Here is a 26,183-nt window from a genome sequence, read left to right on the forward strand (position 1 = left end):
CGTGCATGTGGCCCATAACCTGTTAGTAAAGACACGTCTGATTGTGAACAGGTTTAAACAAGGAATGATTTATTGCGGTATTATAAATTCATGGCTTACTTCAACTCAACAGAAATCAATCAAAATTAGATTGTTGTAGTAAAACGTTCAATTATTGATTTAGATTTTTTTAGTCGTCTAGGGGCGGGTGGTTTTAGGTGCTCAACAGCCCTTACTGTCTTTTTCTGGCAAAGCCTCTGAAATGAGTTAAATGCGTCAACGTTCCAATAGTTGATGATGCATAACTAGTTCCCCAGAATTTGAATTGGAATTTCGATCTACCGACATAGCACAAAGATTCCCCGTTAAATGCGTTCACATTCTAGGCATTAAATTAATAACACCAATTGCGCGCACTGACCGATCCAATAATACTCGACCCGGAGGAGCAGGCAGTCGGAGAATGATCGTTACCCTCCAATAAGAATTGCTGCCCTATGAATATGAATGCACAGTGTGTTTTAGTTTTGATCTCCAATTCCAAAAGAGTGGCACGTACGCAACGGCCTAATCGTTCTTTACAATTAATTCATACACAGAGTCAATCAGAATTCGTTCGTTCTCTACTTACGTTCTTTCTCGTGATCGTAACCGACAATCACAAAATAATCGGCGAGCCGTGACATTTTCCGTGGCGGTGGTGGACGGAGATTTCTGCTAGGCCTAGGAAACCGTCTACAATCTCTCCTCCACCCCTCCTCTCGTCTGTCACGTCCGCCTCCGAAAGTGCGTGTGCTTCCTCAGCAGTGCCTCTTCTATCGGCTATCCTCTTTGCTCAGCTGGATCCTCTTTGCTCAGCTGGATCCTCTTCAGAACACTTCGTAATCGTTCTTCTGCTTTGTGAGCTTCTTCGTGTGACGATTATGCTGCTATTCCAGTTACGCCACACAAGCGATGACGACGAAGAATCTGTCAACCACTGTCCACCATTTTTATGATTTCACTTGCGCTCAGATTTCCAAAAGGGCACTTCTTCGCTTTCGATGAGATTGCTTTCTTCACTTGCACTGCGCTGCTCCTGCTAGAGATAGACCAGCCCAAAACGGGAATTCACTTTCCAAAGGCCAAAAACTTATCAATCGCACTTCACAAAGAGCTGATAACACTCGAAAACATTATTCTTCTCTTTCAGACAAATCCCTCTCCTTCTACATACAATCTGGGGGCACCAACTTCCAATCCCGACTTCACAAAACCGGGAATGCCGAAACTTGGGGAAGCAGGCACAGGAATGATCTTATTTTTGGGACCGCACCCCAGAAATGCACACCGAAAATCTAAATACTAAAACACTCCGATTGCGTCTCCGCCTCCACCATCCCCAAAAAACCTCCCCCGCGCCCCCCAAAACACACAAGAACTGCTGTGCACTCTATTTTAGCCTTTCTTTTTTCTCGGCACCCGTTTTTCCTTTCTTGTGTGGCTGGCGCTGGATCAAACTTCCCCTTTTTCACTCCTCCTCCTGCTGCTGCTGGAGGAATTTCTGCCACGGTCAGTTCCACGAACTTGCGTATCACCTACCGAAAATTTCCACGACGCACGGAACACGAAAAACTGGGCAACGACGGACGTGTCTAGGCACTTTGCACTCTGGTCGAATCGAATGAACGATTTTGTGGTTTCTTTATGCTCTCCGCTTCGACGTTATATTTTTGCTTACTGACTGCGACTGCTGATGGCTTCCCGACCGATGTTCGTCGTCGTCGTTTGGAAAGTTGGATTTTTGACGTTTTTCGATGCGACACGCACACCACTTTGCGGAAGCCGTCAAATGACAGATCGTTATGTGGAACAAGCGTAAGTGGGTTTGGCCACCGGGAAATTTGAGCAAGCTGCTGATTTCTCGCTTAGTAATTCTAAAGGGCCAATCTTCAAATCGTTAGTTTTGAGCTAAGATGAAATCGGACATCTGGCTTCTTTTAGTTGTTCTTCTTTTCATGTATGAGACTAGTTGTAAATTTCCCACCCTTGCGTGTTACGCTAAACAGTGTTGCCGTTTGTATGGAAGACGGTACACTATTTCATTTGAAAACAAAAAAAAATATCTCAAAATTGTGGTAATTAGGTGTATAATGTACGACTTGATATTTAATAAAAACGACAAAATTCAAATCCGCGACGAAAAACATATACTATGAGAGACTTTCATGAGCTGTAATGTAAGGTGCGCGACTAAAAAACAATAAAATGGTAACACACTATCTTTGATTTGCAGTATTCTGAGAAATTTCAATCAAACACACAATCTGCATCTGGCTGTCAGCTTCAAAAACGGTATGTTCTTCTCATTTGACACGCAAATCCTAATCAATTCGTTACGTACTATCGGGACCTTCGGGAATCGATCAAAATGATGATCCTGATGAAACTTACTGCTCCGTATACAATTCAAGGCTTTGCACTTCATTTATTATATTTTCTAGCTGATTTAGCTTTATAATTTTCAGTCGGCTAGTTAAAACGAACTTTTATATGGACATCCGCAAATAATAACACCTTACAAAGTAATCTGGCAACACAGGTAAAACCAAAACAAACGCATCTTATGGTAATTTTCTACAAGCAGACACACACTCGGAGACATCAAAATCAACCAATCAGCGACTGGATCACAAACTGGATCAAATTCTATACCCAGTTGTCCGATCTTTATCTTAGGTTTTGAGCTGAGAGAGAGGAGCTGGCTAGTGATCCTTTATAGAGCGATAAGCGGAAGTAAAATGGAACGATTTGCAACAGACCAGCTGTGCTGATTTTGCTCGGCGTCGAGAATAATATTGTAACACGGACATGACTTCCTCATTGCTAAAAAGTGTATTTTGTTTCGTTATAGATCTTTTAACTACATTTCCAAACTAATAAACAGCCAAAAAAATCAACAACTGACATAAATTTTAAACAGAAAATATTTCATTTTTTGCTTCATGCAAAATTACTTTTACCGAAATAATTTCAAGCGGATTACCTTACTCCTCAAGAAAAGTTCAAAACAAACATAACGCATTTTCGTTTGGCTCACACTTTGACAGCTCTCACTGTTCGATTGGCTCACACTTTGACAGAAATGTCAGCTTCCGCGAATCTCTCTTATAAAGGATTACTAGAGCTGGCTTATGTCGAATTCATTTTTGAACCTAAAGCTAAGTATGCTGTTCCGCTCAAGAAAAGTAAAAATATCTGCCCAAAAAATGGTCAAGAAATTTTCTACAGTGAGCTCTATTTGAATCGACATTTCTTTTCAACTGCGTACTGCGATCAAAGAAAAATGCTTTTCTTGAGCATTTATTGCAAAAAAATTCCCATGCATCGAGATAGGCGATTTCTTTTCTGTTGCAGTGCATACTTCGCTTAAGTTGGAACTGGCGAAACCCGTTCTGAGTCACAGTTTCAACCCTAAGGTTTTCAGCTTAAGCGAGTGTTCGGTTCTCCAGATCTGTGCTCTTGAAAATTCGAAGTTTGGCTTCGATTCACCTTCATCTTTATGTATTGATCATACGAACCAGTTCGTAAAAACGAAAACGGCATTAAATTTCGAGCTTCAAAAAGTCATGAGAACCTGTCACGAATTTTCACTGAAAAACCGCACGTTCGAGTGGCAGAGCGTGGAAAACTTTCAATATTCTGCGATTCAAGTAAACGTAATTAAAAATTTTAGGTGTTTTTCGATGAATTCACATTCTAAAAAGTTGAATATACCTTAATATTGTTGTGTGTTGGCAAAATGCTATTAGTTTTTTCAAGCCTTCATGCCAAACACTGTCGAATGCTTTTTCTATGTCTAGAAGAGCAAGACCTTTAGAATAGCCTTCAGATTTGTTGGAACGAATCAAATTTGTTACACGTAAAAGTTGATGAGTGGGCGAATGTCCATGGTGGAATCATATTACATTTTAAAGGTATAAATCATATACTTCCAGAAAAAAAACTAAAATTATAATATACTAAAGACTTATTAATAAAAAAAAAATTAACATTTCTAATTAAATATCCAGTAAATCCCCCTAATAAACAAACTATTAATGTTAATTTTTTTAAATAATAAGGTAAACAAATTATTTCAGGATTAAAAAATATTAATCAACTTAATATTCTCCCTCCAATAATAGCTATAACTATTAAAAAAAAAATCTAAAAGATATAGTTCACCCCTTATCATTTAATATATTCAATGTAGTTCATTGACAAAAATTGAATTTTTGTTGATGTGTTCAAAATGACCTTTCAAAAAGTTTACTGATGGAAGAACGCAAATTGATTGGACGATTGCTAGGAGCTTCTGCAGGATTTTTTTATGGTTTTAAAATTAGTACAACTTTAGCATTTTTCCATTTGTCAGGGAAATATGCCAACTGAAAACTGTTAAATATATCAACTAAGAATGATAAGCTACTTTCTGGAAGTTTCTTGATGATGTAGAAAATTCCATCATCGACAGGAACTTTCATATTTTTGAATTCCCGCATAAATAAGAACCGTATTTGTACTATTTCACGTAATGTTCGCCTTTATTTGATACTATATTTTAATTGTTTCACATACCATCCTAAATAACAATAAACCTACCGTACGACAAACGGTTTCAAAAGTTCGGGAAACGGTTTTTTGATAAATAACAATGTGGGAAATAGGCGGTTAAGTTATATAACCATAAAAAATCGACGATTTTCTCGAACAAATTTTTTCGTCTACAGTTTGCGAAACAGTTGATATACTGTCCATTTTTTCAATAAATCCCCGTAAGGCAAACAGTGTGGAATCGGTTGAACCATTTAAATTCCAGAAAAACAAATAACGTATGAGTAATTATTAGTTTATGGTGATGTATAGTATTTTGACCCCTTGCTGTACTGTTCTTTTGTAATAATATACTAAATGGAAAATTAAAACGATCGCATTTATAAGGTGCAATGAAACAAGCTGTGCATGTTATCTAATTTTACTTCACATGAAACATGTACGGCTAGGTAAGTTAAAAACCATGTTGTTTGAGGTGAAATTAGAAAAAACGCGCTATATGTTCCATTGTTTCTTTTTTGAAATGAAGTGGCAAATTCAACTATCTATTTATTCAATGGTATATAATTGGTCAATTCAATAATTATTCTTGTCACATTTTCTGTTTGCATAGATTTTCATTTTTACTAGACATTGATTCGATGAACATGGACCAAAGGAAACATGCTGTCGATCCAGAAATTATCCAGCCTTTCTTCAGTGATCCCGTAGTACAGTTGCGCTGCGACTCCGGCGGAAAACGAAGTGGAAACAGGAACGTTAAATCCAGGCAAGTTCCATCATCCGAGTTAAAAGGCACTAGCTTACCGGAATACGTGTTGCTTCGACGGATTGGTGCCATGGGAGGTTCAGCTTACATTTTAGATTCATTTTCGGAATCCCGCATGCCATCCGACGCCAATTTGAAGTAAATTCCATTGTTTGGTGGATACTGCAACGGCAAACGGGTGAATTTGCAACAGCCGCTTCGCGATCCTTCTAGGTCGATTAAAGGGAGGAATTAGTCGAATTGGATCAGATTTCGATAAGATAATACTCACGAATAATCAAACACCGGAACAGAGTTAACCATTTCACACAAAATATAGTTTTCAAACGAATTTTGAAATGAAACATATATTTTTTGCAACTCGTGGTGGCTTTTTTTTTTTGACTGGCAAGCTCAAGCAAAACAAACACGCTAAAAAAATACCACAGAGAATGTATGCGTTTCACACAGCGATCAAAAGTTTGTTCTTTTTTTTTTTTTGATTTTGAACTAAAAAGTTATAAAATACAATATGAACTTTGTTATTATAATTAATTTTTTAGTCGAATTGTGTACATAACAAAACAAAAGTTTACTTCCCGCATTCAAAACTTGAACAGTTTTCATTACCGCAGTACTAACTTTCAAGTGTGTATAATGAATATCGCTCACAAATACCAATGCGTTTAACTGTTCGTCAAACTGTTAAATAAGTGTTAAACCATAAAACGCACATGTATTAATGCTCAAATGCGTGATTAGAAGAGCAAATCATTTCACAGATGGTAAGTATACATTGCAACTGTTTCTGAAGAGTTGTTATCTCCATATCATTGAACATAAACGGTACACTACAACAAATTGTCACAATTTAGCAGAGATTACTCGAAACGTTGTTTATTGTCTAGTGCTTTAGACTTCATATTGTTCAACATATACGTAACTGTTTGGGATGTTTTAACCCTATCACTTAAAAGAGGTTTATTGTTTGCAATGTAAGGCAAATAGTATTTTTCTATGCGGGTTGTGTATTTATTCAGTTGTGAAGAAAAGTCATTTCAAATGTAGCTCGCTATAGAAACTTATTTAATCAATTCTGTCAAAGAAATGTCTACTTTTCTTTTACGGAACAACATCCCGATCAGGCAAAAAAGCTTAGCAATAGCAAATTATAATATGGGTAGTTAAAAGTGATATTAACTTGATAGATATGATATATAAAAGATCTGGAAATGATATCTAAAATTAACTACATACAAAGAACAAACAAAATTTTGATGTTGTCTTCAGATCTCAGATATCACGCTTTGTTTGTCAGTACTTCACTCCTACTAGGAATATTTTGCTAAAATATTAGTTTTTGTTTATCAAAATAATCCTAGGGCTGATCATGTTTATTTTCTGAACAGCTATTTTAAAAGTTTTGAGAAAGCATAGGTTATAGGCTTATGCTTTCTCAAAATTTATAGCCGTAGCGGTAAACGCGCAGCGATTCAGCATGACCATGCTGGGGATCGTGGGTTCAAATCCCGCTGATCGAGGATCTTTTCGTAAAGGAAATTTTCTCGATTCCCAGCCCGCATAATTATAAACCATATTCATACTGTTCCCCATACCATTCGTAACCATTTGCAACCGCGTTTGAATAATTCCCTAAAACATCCAAATAAACAATATATCAACCCTACCGGTAACGGTTTTAACAGTTTGATGAACAGTAATCCGGAAAATCACAATATGGGGAATAGGCGGTTAAGTTATGTAACCATTTAAAAACGCAGATTTCCTCGAACATTTTTTTTCGAAAACAATTTGCCAAATGACCAGTTTACCATCCATTTTCTGCACAATTCACTGCAACCCAAACAGTTGCCGAATTGTTAAACTGTAACCTTGAAATGAAACGAATAATGTATGTATAATGATTGATTTACTGTGCGTTATTGTTTTTTCACCGTTTATTATAATGTGGGTATGTGTTTATACCATAAGATTTTACCGCATGTACCTCCTGTTTTGATGATTCTTGATAAAAATGAAAAAAACATAAGTAATGTTGGAATTGCCTTTTTTAACTAGTTTATTTCACGAATGTACTAAGTGATTGTTAGGTGATTGCTGTCATGTGAAAACATTTCTTTTCGTTGTTCTATCCAACTCGCATCACCGAACATCTTTTCCCTGCAGGGCCAATGGAAGCTCCTGGAGGCTGCCCCATCTTCGTGCGCGTCATCAAAAGAAATCATGTTCTACCGGAGAAAAAAAAGATGTAAAAAAAACATTACATATAGATACAAAAACTTACCAACTACGAGGTCGCTAAGATTGCTGCCGTCGGAGGTGGCCATTCGACTCTACCTGTGTCATTTCCACTCCCCTTCTATCGAAGATTCTGCACATATAATTCCAAATGAATGAGGAATTCTCCAAACGGAAATTTACCATACATTCGCGATTCAATTGCCGGGGAAAGACGATTTTTTCGTCTCCGTGGGCACATGGTACCGGAGCGATAATGGAAAACCGAATTGTTGTGAGCTGCGGCAGGATTTAGACAGGAACTGATGGCGCGGAGCAACTTGGCACTCTAGAGCACTCTATATATTAGAACATTTTTTTCATTTATTTTTTCACTGAAAGGTAAATACAACAGCAGGCACGCTTAAAAAATTCTACATAGTGGCTATTCTAACTGAACTTTTGGAACTTCTAGAAACTTATGAGTTTCAAATAACGGCATAACTTTATTAACATTTTCACAAATCTCGTTGTAAAACCTATTTATATTTGAGTAAATTTAATTCTGCGATTCACTATGTGTGTGAAGTAGGATTAAACGCCAGTTTAAAAGTTACAGAGCTGTTGTGTTATTTTGTAACGTGTACAGAAAATAACAATTTGCCAAACTGTTAGTTATAAGTAATGTATAGTGAAATGCATATGTGAAAGTGTGTTGCGAAATATTATTACGAACCATTCAACGAAATGTTAAGTTACATTTCAACTATTTCTCCTTAGTTTCCATTCTCATACCGTTCAACAATGTCTGTACAATATGATTTATTATGACAAATTGATATACATTAGGCAAACAATTATTTATAGTTGAAACCTAAAACTCTTTTATTGTTCAACATAAAAGCAACTGTTCGTGATACATTAACCACTTCGGTTAGAAGAACTTTACTGTTTGAAATGTTTGACAAACTGTGTTTTTCTATGCGGGATATCCAGCTTTTTACGCTAGCTTGCCATAAACTTTGAATAACCCCTTTCTGACATTTCTTGCCTATACTATAATTTTTATGGTTTGATCGTAGTAAGCTATTCAAGGGTGAAAATTTATTATGTTGACAAAAGAATGTCAAAAATTTGCGTTCTTGTTCAGAAAAAAATAAAAATCGGTAAATTCCATAACTTTCTTTTTAATATTAAAGCTCTGACTATTTTAGGTTTATAAAAATAAGTCACCAAGGTAATAATTCCAATTAATACTGAAGAAAAATGGGAGATACTAGTCCTACTAGTATGCATACGGAAGCAATAGACCATTTCCGTCAGACCTAACACCCCAGTTCAATATTTTTCCTCGAAAGATTATAATTTCTTAATAACGTTTTCATTGGTATTTTTTCTTTCCATGTATTATCCAATTTTTTATGAATTTTCAAAAACTGGTTATTTCACCACTTTTTGAGACATGCGGCACGAAAATGGTAACTCTAACAGTGGTGAAATTGTTTTTCACCACAACCCTATGCTCAGCTGTTATTGATGTTTTGATACGTCAAAAAATGATATCCTGGATCAAAACAAACAGCTTCGGTGATCCGATTTTCTTCCGTTAGCCGTCGGGATTTTCACAAATCCCTTATTATATCACGTCGGAAGGTAAGTTGGTCCCAGTCCATGTGTTATTGGGCCCGATTTGTCGGATCCCAGGTGTAGTGGCAGGCACTTAACGACGGAATTGCAGTATAACATCCAGCCGAGATTAAGCATGACTAGGTACTGAGCGAGTTTCCGAGCAGTGTTAGTGGCCAGAAATCGTCAATCCCTGACCCTCTAGCGAACTAGATTCAATAAAACACACTTCTCCATCTATTTCGACAATGAACAGAAAACACCTTCCAGTGTCAGTTGTAGTACGCCCTCCTTCTTCTGACCAAACCTAAACACGGCTGCTCAGGGAGATTCTTACACATCTTGGATCATTTTAAACCCAGCAATACATGGATTGGAATCAACGGAATTACTTTCCTACCGAAGTGAGATGTGATCAGTCATTTTATTTTTGCGAGACGCGAGATGATTTCATGTGCCACTACACGTCCGACGATGCCTGCAGCTGGTGGATGGGATTTGTGCAAATATCAGGACCGATAACGACTGAGTGTCTTTTGAATAAGAACGATACCTTATGCTTGAAAATAAAGACCAAAATAGAGACCGGATAGGAACAAAAGAAGAGACCGAAAGGGAATCAAAGAAAGACCATACACGACCCATGAACATAATGAAAATAGTCTAAACAATAATTAGAAAATACAGTCGACTCTACACATATCGATGTTATGCATCTCGATATCTTTCCCTATTCTGTACAACTACTTTCCTCTCCATATCTCAATTTCCTCCTTATCTCGATGTGATTTTCATTCTCGATTTTCTCTCCAAATCTCTATACGCCCATTATCAAAGGATACTAGACCAGATTTTCGTGATTCAGTATAATAATTGACGTCTGATTTTGTATTATTTTCCTGGCAACGGAGCGATTTCCAATCTAGTAATCATTAAATATGAATTCTTTGTCTCCATCTCTCCCTATCTCGATGATCCCTTCGATATCGAGATGTGGAGAGTCGACTGTAAAAGATTCCGTTAGATTTATTTTTCAGAAAAACCCGGCCAGACATTCATTTTTTTCCAAGAATTTCAACAGCAGCTAATACAGGCTTTCGTCTAAATAACTGATACTTTATCAGTCTACTTAACAAATACCCCCATGAAATTAGTTCAAGATACCTTCGAGAATTGAAACTGGATTTGTTTAACCCAAAATCGGTTGCATGCGTGTACTGAGTACACACTCCTAGAATAAAATTTCTTCAGAATTCCCTCCAGTTTTTTTTTTCAAAAAATTTCCAAGAATATCCTGAATTTCATCAAGGAATTCTTTACTTTATTTCGCTAGGAGTACAACCAAGTTTTTAGTGTAGGACTCAAATAAAATATTCTTCATAGAAGTTCCCACCAGTTTTTTAGAATTTCCTGTAGAACTAAAAATCTTTCTAAGGATATCGATAGAAGTTACCCCAAAGATTCCTGCTATGATTTCTTCAAAAAGTCTAGCAAAAATTGTTTGAAAAAAAAATTCCCTGAAAAGTTTTTAAAGAAATCAGCCAGGGATTTTTGAGACATTATAGCAGGGGCCCAGATAGCTGTAGCGGTAAACGCGCAGCTATTCGGCAAGACCAAGCTGAGGGTCGTAGGTTCGAGTCCCACTGGTCGAGGATCTTTTCGGGTTGGAAATTTTCTCGACCTCCCAGGGCATAGAGTATCTTCGTATCTGCCACACGATATACGCATGCAGAAATGGTCATTGGCATAGTGAGCTCTCAGTTAATAACTGTGGAAGTGCTCATAAGAACACTAAGCTGAGATGCAGGCTCTGTCCCAATGGGGACGTAATGCCAGAAAGAAGAAGGAAATGTCCATTTTAAAATCCTGAAAGTTTCGCCATAGAGTGCAGAGCTACTTGGCTACTTCCATGATTCACTTTGGCAAATGGGTTTTTTTCTCCCTGAGAGACCATTTCGATAAGAAAAAATAGAAACTTTAAAGACCTTCAATTCAGCGAATACTTAACGTTCAATAATCCGTCATTGTAATCATCGCCATCATTTAAGCTTTAAGGGGCAGGATCCGTCAATAATTTCGGAATTTTAAAAAGCAGTTTTTTCGTTCAAAATCAAGAAAATTTACAGGGAAATGTGTTCACTGTATTCTTTTCGCCAACCGAAACACAGTGAACACATTTTCATCGAATAATATTCAGTTTTGAACAATAAAACTGCTTTTGAAGTTTCGATGATTACGATGACGGAGCGTTAAACGTTAAAAGCAGCTTTTCTGTTCAAAGCTAAAAGTTATTTGATGAATTGTGTTCGCTGTGTTTCTGTTATAGTGCATAGAATACATTTTTATGTAGTATCTTAATTTTGAACGAAAATAACTGCTCAAAAATTTTCAAATCATTGGGACCTATTGGGACATGTCAATTTATCTTTATTTATGTGCAATGAAAATCATTTTAATTTACAAAAATCAATATCTTATATATCATTGTAAATGAAGGGTTTTGGACTGTTTAGTATATTTAGGATGTAAATAACTACTCGAACTTCATGTCCGAAAAAACGGCCATAGATTTGGTGGATACTAAACCGTTTCAATTTGAAAAGAGTTGATATCAAATGTAGTAGGGTGCAGAACTACATGAACACTTTTACTATTCACTTGCGGGGTTCTTCTTAGCCGAATTACCTGAAACTTTGTATAAAGAAGCATTTAAATACGACGCATATAGTAGCCAAATATGAGTTCAGAAGCTTCGAAAAATCCCACTGCTGAAGTGAATCAAAAGTACAGTGATACCTCCATGAGTCGATGTTCCACGACTCGATATCGACTCATGGAACCATACTAGAAACAAAATATCATGGTTACTATGATGGCCCCTCGAGACTGCATTCCAAAGGATTTCTGTTCCATGACTCGATATTTCCATGAGTCGATGGTCCCTTCAATATTGACTCATGGAGGTTTCACTGTATCAAAAATAGGATCCGGTTCCCAAGTTCACAAAAATTCGTTCCAATAAGCATGACAATCATCTGATATAAATATATTATTCTAATTGATTTGTAACATGAATAAATACATTAATTAATCGATCAATTACTTTATAGTAATTTTGAGGTTTCCCGGAAACCCAAAAAGGGCAACTTGTAGGAACGCTGGAAACATGATTATCCTGCTCAATCGTTCAAGATGTTCCAAGCATTCACAAATTTCATAACGTTCGAAGGGGTAGGTAGGTCCTTAATATGTTACTGCTCTTACAAAATTTCTAAAATTTTCATACAAGAAGCATTACGAAGGAGTGGGTGGGTAGGAGAAAGGGTGGTAAAATGAACACCTTAAGGATATCATCCTGTTTCTGATAGAAAAATGAGGAAATTGTATAGTTCTATCACACGACATCAAAAATTGGGATGTTGTCTATAGCAGCAAAACGAATTCTTACTGAAATATTTAAATTTTCACATATTTTTATAGCTAGCAAAAACGATGCAAATGTTCATTTTACCTGCACTATGTAGGTAAAACGAACAGCTGTTGGTGGTAAAATGAACATCATTCAAAACACGTGAGTTAAACAAAAAAAATTTCGTTTGAAATCCAAAGGTATCAGATTTGACATCATATCATAACGATATTGACCTCACTGAAGAACCTCAAGACTTCCGAGCTAAAACTTACGTCGGTTCAAATTTCCAAACGTGGTATTCTAAAATCTTAGTTATCGTTGATATTTTCACTTCAATTGACCTCTGTATTAACTCGAATACTCCGATTTTTTATGCTTTAAATCGTCCGTGCGTGCTAAAAATCATCGAAATTTGATTTTTCTCGGTAATAGGCAAGGTGTTCATTTTACCACCACTTCCCTTAGCAAAAATAGTAATTTTCAGCGTTATAAAATTTGTGAATATACTGACAAAAAATATCGGAAACCAGTATTCGGTTCACTCAGGTCTATATGGGTTGAAGAATTGCATTAAAATAGAGATAAATTGGCGAATTCCAGCGCATATTTTCTTTGAAGAAAAGAACATTTTTTTGCTGGTGAGTAATGGAAGAAAATTTCTCTCCTTTGAAGAAATTGTTCGCTGGAGTTCACCTACAAGAGATCTGCTATCAGCCCTGTAATATACTTACGAGGACACGATCCCGAAAACCAAATTTGCAACCGCTACATCACAAATCTTTAGCACTGCTCCCCGTTCGGAGTACAGCGAAAAAATCGTTCGTTTTCCTAAACGGTTCCTCAGTATCCGCATTCAGCTGCTTAGTCTGATATTACAAAACTTCCGCACGGTTTGTTTCACAGTAATCCTAGGGAGCCAAAATTGGCGAGTGGAAATCTCCTCCCCTTCCTAATCATCCAGCAATTTTACGCCTCTTGCTTCACCTGCAAAAATATCGTCTATATACGTTAGTCGTCGCGTTGGTGGTCGCTTTCTAAGGCAAGCGAACTTACCGTTCGAAGGAGTGGAAACCGCGGAGCAACAGATAGTTTCGATGTCTCCAGGTTTTGATCAGCGACATTTTGATGAAAATGGACCAATGCACGAGTTCACTATTTGACGTTTGAGCGGTGCCGTGTTATTTACGTGACCATGGCAACGAGTGAATTCGGCACCGCTCAAACGTCAAATTAGTGAACTCGTGCATTGGTCCATTATGAAAACATAAACAACATTCATCTGTCATGATCGGCAGTCAGCTGTTAGGCCAGCTGATCAAAAATAGGCCAGGGGAAGTGGTTCACCTAGAGTGAATTTCTGTCAGAGAAAAAGTAGATTTTGTATGAGATTTGACAGAAAAATGAATGACAAGTTCATCCACTTCTCCTGCCCTATTCACCACAACGTGGTGGCAAACTTATTGGGGAATAGGGGGTCAGGAGGGACATCAGCATTGTAGGGACCGTGGGGTAAAACGGCGTGCCGCCAGTTTTTCATTGTTTTTCAATAGTTAGAGGCTTCAAAACACATGGGTTCCTTAGGATAGTTTGTTCAGTAAATTGATAGGAATCATATGAGCGAATAAAATTTTTTCACGGAAATGGTCTATTGAGCAAACTGATGATAACGAAGAAATATTAGTGGACATTCTATTTAAATTTATCAGCGCAAGGAATGTGTTTCATCCAGGGTTGACCAGGCCCTACGTTGTGATTTGAATTTGTGGTCCCGAAGGGGCAGACGAAATGACGAACGACGACTTTCACGCTAACTGATTTGTTACCCACAACCGAGATGCAGTGCTCCTGCCCGGTGGGGGATACGCTTCTGTTACAGTTGACAACTTAAAACTCGTTTACATACAGAAACGGTGCCTCTTTTATATGCTAGAGATAGTACAGATAGATATTGCATTACAAAGGTGTGAACGCCAACAGGCTAGCATCAGCCTGCTTGCTGCTAGCTGGGGGAGAAAGCACAGAAATTGAATACACTGCTGCGGTGCTACTGTAGCTAAGTGCGCCTAGCATTTAATGAATAGGGGATATCGTTGCGATGTGACCGAACAGAATGATCATTGGTATTTCTCGATAGTTATCCTTTTTAAACCATTGCTTTTTTTGTGGAGTTACGTTAACTGCCGTTCCAGGAATTCAATGAAATAGTGTTACTTCTATCTCACTCGCTTCACATATATCAAATACATAAAGTGTCGCTCACAAATGATGACGAATATTTGGACAACTCCATACCCGTATATGCTTCACATCAGCATAGTGAAAGCATTATACATATCTTATTAGGTGACTCTTGTCGTTAACTACATACATCTCGACAAAAATGTGAACGTCTCATACCAGCTCTTTTCTTGTATGCTAATAAATTGAACACAAATTTGAGCCAGCCCCATTTTCACAAAATGTACACCTTGGCAAGGAATAGTTCTTCTCAAATAATCCCAGCCAACTCTCATGAACAAAACGATGATTGATCTTAGATTTTCAAATTTATTTCCAATCCGTATTGGTCTAGCCCGTAACTGTTTGTTCATACAGTTTTGCTGTCTTTTGGTGCCTAAAGCTAAGTATGCTGTTTCGCTCAAGAAAAGTAAAGAAATTCCTTGACTGAAAGGGTCAAGAAATTTCCTACAGAGAGCCCCCTTAGAAGTGACATTTCTTCTCAACTGCGTACTGCGATCAGAAAAAAGTGATTTTCTTGACCATTTCTTGGGAGAAATTTTCCACGCATCTAGATAGGCGATTCCTTTTCTTGTCAGTAGCAAACCGGCCTTAAAAAGATAAAAAAGAATGTAAAATACAAAATACATTAATGCAAAATACATTAATCTTTCCAATTTTGATATACAAAACAGCTGAAAACAAATGAAGTGAAAATTATTGACAATCGAATAAACAATCTAACATCACTGCCTACTAAGAACGAACTATAAAATCTGTAGACATGAAATGCCAAAATTGAATAACCCCTCGCATTTTTATAGCTAGCGTAAAAAGCTGGATGGGCTCTCCATCGATATATTTTGCCTATATCATTAATGAGATATTGCAATTTTAGGGAAAACTTTCCGTTTTACGGTTCAACGAAAAGCTATCGCAGCTGTCACATCACTGATTTGCACTGGTAAATCATCAGCAGGCTTCAATGATACCTTGGATACCGTCTTGATGATTGTTGTTTGTTGTTATTTTTCATAGCGTTTTCTCTTTCAAGCATACTATGATTGAATTTTTGCTTCAATGATGGAATGATTTTGAAGCCTGCGGTAGAACTTTGACAGCTGCGGTAGAACTCTGTGGCTACCGCAAACTGGAAAATTTTCTTAACAAACGTAATAATTTCATAGCCCGTTCGTGGACTATGTATTGCACATCGATATGTTACTGATCTTAGTCTATTCCTAAATAGTTAGCAGTACCTGATTACCAGGTTGCTAGAGGGATGTTTCGGTATACACCAGAGGTGCATTGAAACGCATAGATTCAGAGTCAGAACAAGACTGTTCTTTCATTGGAACATCAGCTCCTTTTATTTAGTGGCTTGCTGTAATACATTAACACAAATAATACAATCATACAATCTTATGCTAATGGCAAAGATGCCTGGGTCGGCGGTGACAATATTTGGCAATAACAATTTGGGTTGAAATATGAGCCTAGCGCATCGTCCAAACGGACGACCACCAACGAGTAAACATGCAGTCAGCATAACATGTAGCGCACTCGAGTGCCTTGATGCAAATTGCTTACGCATGTTGGCCATCGCACCCATGCTGACCTGACCTAGTCAATTTGTGACAAAACATTCTGTGTTGTATTTATTGCTTTGCTGATAGATGCTGGAAGGATGTTTTGGGTCGATGCGTGTATAGCACAATAATACTGAAAGAAGGGTGCATCACTATATATGCAAAAATAAACATATAGCCTGTATATTTTATGGGAATGTATTAAAAAAAGGGTGTATTATAATAATATGCAAAATACTCATGAATAGGGAGATTAGGGGCATATTGGACACATTAGGTAAATGCTTATTTTACATAGAATGGAAATATGTTTCTTTGCTTTAAAATAAATCCACCGCTTCCTCTGCTTTGCTTATAAACTAATTTGAAGCTGAGAAAAAAATATAGTAGAATTTCAGAGGACAAATGAAGCAAAGCGTAAACTTTTATACCGTCAAAACGTTCATATACAATACAGATTTCGTACAGTTTATAAAGTTTTGCTGAAATATACATATTCCCAGAGAGTAAGGGAGTGTCCATTTCGCCCCGTGTGTTCATTATGTCCCTAACCCTCCTACCTACATATTTGTTTTGTCATATCAGACCTTAGCCTGTCACATAAGTGACTCTTCTTCCTCTTTTCTGGCGTTACGTCCCTACTGGCGTTACGGTCCCTGCTTCTCAGCTTAGTGTTCTTATGAGCACTTCCACAGTTATTAACTGAGAGCTTACTATGCCAATGACCATTTTTGCATGCGTATATCTTGTGGCAGGTACGAAGATACTCTATGCCCTGGGAAGTCGAGAAAATTTCCAACCCGAAAAGATCCTCGACCGGTGGGATTCGAACTCACGACCCTCATCTTGGTCTTGCTGAATAGCTGCGCGTTTACCGCTACGGCAATCTGCCCCCCCCCCACATAATTGACTCACGCAAAGCAATAATTAAAAAAAGAAAAAAAATGGATATTCATATAGCTTTCTGGGGAATGGTGCATTCTGGAGAATGGAATTCTGGGGAATGGAATTCTGGGGAATGTTACATTCTGGGGAACGATTTTCTGGGGAATGGTTCATTCTGGGGAACGGAATTCTGGGGAATGGTTTTCGGGGGAATGGTTTTCTGGGGAATGTTATAGAATCGACATCTCCACTGCAGGGTGTGTGATGTATCTGCTCTCCAACACTCCTCCTCATCACACAAGCTTCAAACCGCCATTTGCCACTGAGCTCCATTTGTTCTCAAAACTCCTTCTGGCACCGAGCTCCTCCTAGCTGCCAAACTTCTCTGAGCTTCGAGCTCCTCCTGGTCAGCTGCACCATTATCCTCTTGGTCAACTGCGTCGTCCTCCGAGCTCCTCCTGACTCTCGGGTTCCTCCAGCTCTTCCAAGCTCGTCCACTCCGATCAACCAGCATCCGCACCTTCTGCCTCGTTCGTATCTTGGCCTCCAACTCTTGGGCACCTTGTTCAACTGAAAAGTACTGTTTTTCAGCACTAAGAAGCACTGTTTTACAATAGACCATTTCCGTCAGACCTTACCCCCTATTTTTATATTTTTCTTCGAAAGACGATTATTTTTAATGATTATTGACGCTTTCAGATCTAATTTATATGCACTCCTGATTTTATTGTAATTTTTTGAAAATTCGATAATTTACCAATTTTGAGTAGTGCGGCACAGTTGTTTCAACCCTGTGGGTAAACAAAGTGGAGATTTTCCCACAACTTTCAAAACCCCTGCGCTGAGTGTTTGTAGATATGACGAAATGTCAATGTCAAATCAAGCACACGAGACGACACGACAAAATGGAGAAATCTGAGAGAAATCTGAGGTCCGATGGGCAAGCTTCGTTGTAAATGAAGCCCATCCTTTACTATTGTACTTATAATAAAAACATTTACCGGAAGACGACTGCTAATAGACCGTTTTAAGCTTAGCAAGTGATGGAATTCTCCTTGGAAGCATTTCTGCAACGCTGCGGAACGTTTTCTACAAGAGGGGCATATTGGCCGGTTTGTTTTGAAACGTCAAGAATTGGACCGTTTGCAGATTTTTCGGGGAGACCTACGAGAGTGGTCATATGGTTCCGGAACAGCTTGAAGACATAAGCAGCAGATATCAAACGGTAGGGTAAACAGGTATAGGCCCCCCTAAGGAAAAACTGCTCTATCGCAGTGGCAAATCCATTACTTATACAGTTTTTGGTGTCAAAGTGTTATTTACTTAGTTAATCATGCTTTGCATGCAACTTTCTCTTGCCAGGTAGCTTCTAAAGCGAGTACAAGACGTTATCTGCAAACGGTCCAATTCTTGACGTTTCAAAACAAACCGGCCAATATGCCCCTCTTGTAGAAAACGTTCCGCAGCGTTGCAGAAATGCTTCCAAGGAGAATTCCATCACTTGCTAAGCTTAAAACGGTCTATTAGCAGTCGTCTTCCGGTAAAAGTTTTTATTATAAGTACAATAGTAAAGGATGGGCTTCATTTACAACGAAGCTTGCCCATCGGACCTCAGATTTCTCCATTTTGTCGAGTCGTCTCGTGTGCTTGATTTGACATTGACATTTCGTCATATCTACAAACACTCAGCGCAGGGGTTTTGAAAGTTGTGGGAAAATCTCCACTTTGTTTACCCACAGGGTTGAAACAACTGTGCCGCACTACCAGGTCCGTCACACTCGGGCTCCGATTGTGTACCACTTCTAGTACTGCATTTGGTCCCTCGGTAGTACAAAAGGTACCCAAGTTTGACAGATCGCAGTACACTTTTCACGGCATTCTAGATTACCTTATGAGCCATAAAATTTTGGGCAACTGCAAGGGACATCGGGGTCTTCAATTTGTCTTTGGCACTACTCAAAATTGGTAAATTATCGAATTTTCAAAAATTTACAATAAAATCAGGAGTGCATATAAATTAGATCTGAAAGCGTCAATAATCATTAAAAATAATCGTCTTTCGAAGAAAAATATAAAAATAGGGGGTAAGGTCTGACGGAAATGGTCTATTCCCTTAAGTAGTTTTTAAAAAATCCAAGAGCAGAGAGAATTCGTGTACGCAACGTTTCAGCAACACTCCACATCATGACGTTAATAGACGCGTGGTGTATCGATTGCAAGGTCCTTGGCTCGACTCCAGGTTGCCGCGAAAACATATTTTGTTTTCAAATTTTGGTCATATAAGGCAAATTTATATTTTCAAAATTTCAACCCGATTTCTTGTAACAAAATTATATTTATGCATGGACCATTTTTTTTTCCCGGGAACCAAACCCACACAACCGCATCTTTGAGGACACTCACGGGGCACTCACTGTACGCAAACAAGCACTCACATATTTGTCATTTGACGCAAACAAAATTGCGACATAAAGTTCAAAACAAACAGGTTTATTTTGGCTTTCGGCAGAAAACATTGGAAAACTTTTTGTAATAATCGCAAAATTCGAAATTTTCTATGGCGTACTGGAAGAAAATAAGTTTGTGCAATTAGTGAACCTTATTCAGCATGTCCTCGCTGAACCCGGAGTGGAACGTAACGTGTCGGGTGTGCCTCCAGGAGGGCGAAATCCGCTCCCTTTTCGACATCTGCCCGGAATCGAATCTGAGCTACGGGGCCAAAGTTATGCAGTGCTCCAGTGTGGACATCCGGCCGGACGATTCCCTCCCGGACCGGATCTGCGTGCAGTGCATCGAGGATCTTCGGGTGGCCTACAGGTTCCGGGTGAATTGCGAGAGTTCGGACGCAATTTTGCAATCGTATCGGGAAGTGGCCAAGGGGGGATCTGTGGGACAAGGAGGAACTGAGGTTGACTTCGATACGCGTTCGACGACGTCGGAAATCCAGATTCCGATCAGTTCGGACGTGCTGTACAGTTATAAACCTCCCTCGGGGTTGAACGTGAAGCTGGTCTCGAAGGAGAAAACGGTCCTGCTGGAGAACAACGGGGAGATCATAATCTGTGCTCCAACGGGAGATGAGGATGAGTTGCTGGAAGATGAATCGACTGAGAAGGGGAGTCCTCGGCCATTGGTGGCACCGGAACCGGAATCATTTGACGACGTGGACGACGATTCGTTGATAACGTTTGACGATGCTTTGCCGCCTTCGCAAACGTCCCAAGCGGGAGACGTGAAGGAAGAAGACCTCGAATCTGATGACGAGGGACAGGAAGTGCGGTCAAAGCTAATGGATGACGATCTGGTAGAGACGGCGGAAGAGGATAGTCACACTGTCGATGATCGAGAAGGAAGCATGAAACAACCGGACGATAGCAGTGCTGATATCTTCTTCGATGCGGAACTGGTCTACATGGGCGGCAAGGAGGACGACATCCTGAACCAGTTGGCCAGCATTAAAAGAGAAAGCGACGTGGACGATTGGGAAGTCATTGTAAGGTTTGATATTTTATTACTAATTCTTGCTAGGACCAGGCCGCCATCGATACGACGTAAGAATTTAAATTTCCACTGGGATTACTCTGAATGTTTTACAAAATGCTATTCCAAAATTTGTTGCTGAGTTCCAGTAGTTAATCTAACAGATCATTAAAGATTTCTACAGGAGTTGCTCCATCAAATCCTCAAATGGCTTGCACCAGAGTTTTTTTTAAAGAAATTTTGATGTGTTCCAGGAACCCCTACAAGAGTTTCTCAAAGAGTACCTTCGCTTATTTATTTTCAGTAATTTCATCACCCATTTTTATATGAAATCCTCCAGGAATTCCTCAATAAATTCGACTAGGATTCAACAGCAAGTTCCTCCAAGTTCCATTTATATTGAACATTTTCCCCCTTTTTATAATTGTGCATTGGGAAAATTTTCAATATAAATTCCTTCTGCATTTCTTCCATATAATTTTCGAGTAATTTTTCAAGTTAAATCTCCATGGATTCTTGAAAGTTTGATTGGAGGTTTCACACCAGCAATCATTTTGACAATTTCAACATATGCAGGGTGTGTACTGCCTGGGAAAATCTGGCATTGTCAGGGAATTCCGAGCACAATCAGGGAAATTATTTTGAATTAGTTGTTGAGGATTGATTGCTTCCATATCTGGGAATAGAACAATAATTAACTGCAACGTGAACACTCATGACATTAGTACTCTAATTCTAATGTGTCTACTCTTTACCAAAACTAGCCAATACGATCAAGTAGGCGACGATGTTCCACTCTTTCACTTTCTAAGCAACCGTCAACCAGAGTAGACGCGATTCAGAAATATCAACGAACACATACAATTACTCAATATGCATTGTAATACAATTCTGTTGTCAAATATTGAAAATTAATGTGTCGCATGATATGGTTTGTGCTGATAAAATTTTGGTCCTTCGAACCGGATTGGTTATTCTTCGCTTTGTACATATAGGTAAATTTGTGAACTAATCACATTTTTAAACAATACCCACATTTAGGAGAGATTGAGTCCAACGCCTGGGTTGGGAATCGACACTTGGGTCGAATGATTGTTCAGATATGAGAATCCAACGCCTGGGTTGGAAATCGACGCTTGGGTCGAAACGAGTATGATTTTTTCCCAATTGCGGAATTGGCTGCAAAAACGGCACTTGGGTCGTATACTGGATTTCAACACGGGTTGAAATGAAACAGAAAGACATGAGACAAACACAGAGTCCAACACGAGGGTTGGAGTAACAAAACACGCTTTTTCAAGTGATAAAACCTTTCAACACGAGGGTTGAAAGTAAAGTGAGAATCCCGCTTGACGCATGGGTCTTGCGATGGGTAATTCTAACACAAGGGTTAGAATGAAATGCAAACGGAACCAAACATGTGAATCAGAGTGCCTCAAATAAACTTTGGTTGAATTTTGAGGTTAGAATTGGCACACGGGTCATGTTCTAGCAAGCGGTTATGAATACACTTTTAAATTGAGTTAATCAAACAAGTTGAATTTTCATCGAAGTAGATTGCTATTTCGGATTTTTCTCTGAACTTTTGTGAGATTTGTGCTTTGTGCAATCAACGCTAGTCCAATCAACGAACGTTCATGTGCTTCTGGGAGTATCCGTAAGGTTTGACAATTTGGCTGGTAACAAAAAAAAAAAAACAATAAGAGCTGTGAACAATTATCACTGATACAAGATACAATGCTGGACCGGTTGCTTTGATTAGAGTAGAATTCGTTCCATGACAAATAGTGAGCTGTCAATGTATTTCATTGGAAGCAAAGAGATTGGAAACAGTTGGTATCAGGATAGATGGACGGAGCAGAGGAGCGTCTACGAGTGATACGAATTTTCACATTACACGATTCACATTCGTTTCACATTACAACTCAGTGCTTACACCTGGCAGATTGTGATTGAGTGCTGTTTCAGAGTTATCCTAAGAATTTATGGTCATATATGGGTAGTGACAACTGACTTCAGACTGGTCCTCTTCTTCTTGGCGTTACGTCCTCACTGGGACGGATCTTGCTTCTCATCTTTGTATTCTATCAACACTTCCACAGTTATTTGCTGAGAGCTTTCTTTGCCAATTGATTATTTTTGTAGGTGTATTGGTGGCAGTTACGAACACACTGTATACCCTGGAAAGCCGATAAATTTTCCAAACTGGATAGAACCTCGTCCGGCGGGATTCGAACCCACGACCCTTAGGTTAGTCTTACTGAAAAGCTGCGTGTTTACCACTTCAGCTAGAGGGGCCCTTCTCATGAAACGTACTAGGCTTCATTTGCAGAACACTCAAGTCCACTTACTTTTGAATGCTTGACGACACCCATAACGATTAAATTTTATATGCTTTTCAAAAGTGTATAAAAATATTGAATCCTTTGCGAGTCAACTGTCCTATGTATTGATACCAAACAATTTAAAAATGTCGAACATTCATTCATTTATTTAGTTAACATCTACACAGATAACACTGAATCAACAATTTCACGCCACAATACTCGGTTCGTGGCCGCATCTCTCCATCCTCGGTTCTGCCCCACGCTCGCCAAATCGATACGCACTTGATCCGCCCACCTAGCTCGCTGCGCTCCACGCCTTCTTGTACCAACCGGATCTGAAGCGGATACCATCTTTGCAGGGTTGCTGTCCGGCGTTCTTGCAACATGCCCTGCCCATCGTATCCTTCCAGCTTTGGCCACCTTCTGGATACTGGGTTCGCCGTAGAGTTGGGCGAGCTCGTGGTTCATCCTTCGCCGCCACACACCGTTCTCCTGCACACCGCCGAAGATCGTCCTAAGCACCCGACGTTCGAAGACTCCAAGTGCTTGCAGGTCCTCCTCGAGCATCGTCCACGTTTCATGCCCGTAGAGGACTACCGGCCTTATGAGCGTTTTGTACATGGTACATTTGGTGCGCGCGTGAATCTTTTTTGACCGCAGCTTCTCCTGGAGGCCATAGTAGGCCCGACTTCCACTGATGATGCGCCTCCGTATTTCACGGCTAACGTTATTGTCAGCCGTCAGCAAGGATCCAAGGTAGACGAACTCGTCGACCACCTCGAACGTATCCCCGTCTATCGTAACACTGCTACCTAGGCGAGCCCTGTCGCGCTCGGCCCCACCAGCTAGCATGTACTTTGTCTTGGCCGCATTCACCACCAGTCCAACTTTTGCTGCCTCGCGTTTCAGGCGGGTGTACAGGTCTGCCACCTTTTCAAATGTTCGGCCGACGATGTCCATATCATCCGCGAAGCAAACAAATTGACTGGATCTCGTAAAAATCGTACCCCGGCTGTTGAGCCCGGCTCTCCGCATAACACCTTCTAGCGCAATATTGAACAACAGGCACGAAAGTCCATCACCTTGTCGTAGTCCCTGGTGGGATCCAAACGAACTGGAGTGTTCGCCTGAAACCTTCACACAATTTTGCAAACCTTCCATCGTCGCTCTTATCAGTCTCGTGAGCTTCCCGGGAAAGCTGTTCTCGTCCATGATTTTCCATAGCTCTATGTCGAACATATGGTCAATAGAACAATACTCAAACCGTACAATCCTTAAAAGGACTTAGATGGATGGGATGAAATTATGAATGCAAGTGGAAGTAATTAAATATACATTATCGCTCAGACACTTACACGTATAATGGAGGAGGTTCATCATTAACGTGTAGAGCAGCAACTTTGTTAGTAAAATTCATGACAATGGTCCAACCCAAGAAGAACTACACTTATCAGCAATCTTGTGGAGAAATAAAAAAATAGGAGTTGAGCTGAATTATACTGGAAAATCTCATATTGATAGCAATATTTACACTGACCTTATCTGGCAGAATGACATCATGGACATTCGCATATTTTGAAAATCACGTTAGTACAAGAATGAAGGATTTGTGAACCATTATCAGCGACAAACATTCTCACAACATTTTATTCGAATTAAATCGTACTATTTTCTTCCTGATATTTATTCTAAACTGAGTGAAGTATCCTTTAAATGAATAGAAATTACCACATAGAGATCGAAAGGTTTGCTGATTACAAAATAAAACAAGCGTAGCTATGATTCTTGTAAATCACAGCAAACAAAACATGTGCACTTCTTCAAGCTTATAATAGCTTTAACTATGGTCTCTCGAAACAGAAAAATCATTCCCGGGTAATCACCAGCATCGTTATGTTCTAGGAAGGACTTATAAGACTTATAATATATATAGGAAAAGGGTTGGCTCGAAGCTTTGAGCTTTGCTACCAACACAGGCAAAATACAGGAGGCTTCAATGTGCTCTTATACTGACGGCAATCAACCGAACGGTTCTATCGATCGATGACTGATATTGGGAATTGACACGCAGTCAGAGAATTTTTCTCTTTCATGTGTGCTCTTCCCGCCAGTCACCACATGATCCTGTTAGAACTGCATTTTTCTTATTAGCCAAATTTCATATATAGGAGAAGGTTTCGACCGTGATTGTTTTTAATTTATTTTTGTTTTATGAAAGAGACAAATTCTCTGACTGCGTGTCAATTCCCAATATCAGTCATCGATCGATAGAACCGTTCGGTTGATTGCCGTCAGTATAAGAGCACATTGAAGCCTCCTGTATTTTGCCTGTGTTGGTAGCAAAGCTCAAAGCTTTGAGCCAACCCTTTTCCAGTAGAGAAGCTAGGCAAAATACAGGACGCTTCGATGCTTACTGACTTTAAAATGGCTTGCTCAATTTTCACCACCTAATTATAAATTTCAATCTTGTCGCTCCCTTGCGACGCCTATGCACCTATTCGTTTCCTTCATTTGCTTCTATAGACTCCCTTTACCTTTGAGTCGCATGACCGATACAGCCATAAAACAAAAATAAATTAAAAACAATCACGGTCGAAACCTTCTCCTATATATGAAATTTGGCTAATAAGAAAAATGCAGTTCTAACTGGATCATGTGGTGACTGGCGGGAAGAGCACACATGAAAGAGACAAATTCTCTGACTGCGTGTCAATTCCCAATATCAGTCATCGATCGATAGAACCGTTCGGTTGATTGCCGTCAGTATAAGAGCACATTGAAGCCTCCTGTATTTTGCCTGTGTATAATATATATATATTGCAGGAGCGATGTTAAATAAGTATAACCAAATAATTACCATATAATTGCAAAATAACACATCTTCTAGTAAAGCACTAAGAGTTGGAAAACTTTCAGTAGAGTCAAACTCTACTTCATACGGAAAGCTTAAAATGTTGCACCTCAAATAATACATCAGTACATAATAGGATAGGAGAAGTGGATGAAGAAGGATGTATCAGGCAACCCAATACTTGTTTAATTTCATACAAAATCTGATTTTTCTCAGTGATAAGTTCATCGCTCAGATGAACCACTTCCTCAAGCCT

The 26,183-nt window shown here is 39.1% G+C and overlaps 2 protein-coding genes across 2 annotated transcripts in view; one reads left to right on the forward strand and one right to left on the reverse strand.

The window, feature by feature from the left end:
* The window catches only part of LOC5567377 (myotubularin-related protein 13), a 92,021-nt gene extending 90,257 nt beyond the window's left edge, over positions 1-1,764 (reverse strand). Inside the window, exons 1-2 of the mRNA XM_021852007.1 lie at positions 1,561-1,764; positions 611-1,060 (exon numbers count right to left, since the gene is read on the reverse strand). Of these exons, the coding sequence (XP_021707699.1) occupies positions 611-665 (55 nt within the window). The 5' untranslated portion in view covers positions 666-1,060; positions 1,561-1,764. The remainder of the gene's footprint in view (positions 1-610; positions 1,061-1,560) is intronic.
* Positions 1,765-19,730: 17,966 nt separating this feature from the next.
* The window catches only part of LOC5577682 (myoneurin), a 33,436-nt gene continuing 26,983 nt past the window's right edge, over positions 19,731-26,183 (forward strand). The window contains exon 1 of the mRNA XM_021848860.1: positions 19,731-20,762. Coding sequence (XP_021704552.1) covers positions 19,878-20,762 — 885 coding nt within the window. The 5' untranslated portion in view covers positions 19,731-19,877. The remainder of the gene's footprint in view (positions 20,763-26,183) is intronic.

Source organism: Aedes aegypti, chromosome 3, assembly GCF_002204515.2.
Source record: "Aedes aegypti strain LVP_AGWG chromosome 3, AaegL5.0 Primary Assembly, whole genome shotgun sequence".
NCBI lineage: Eukaryota > Metazoa > Arthropoda > Insecta > Diptera > Culicidae > Aedes > Aedes aegypti.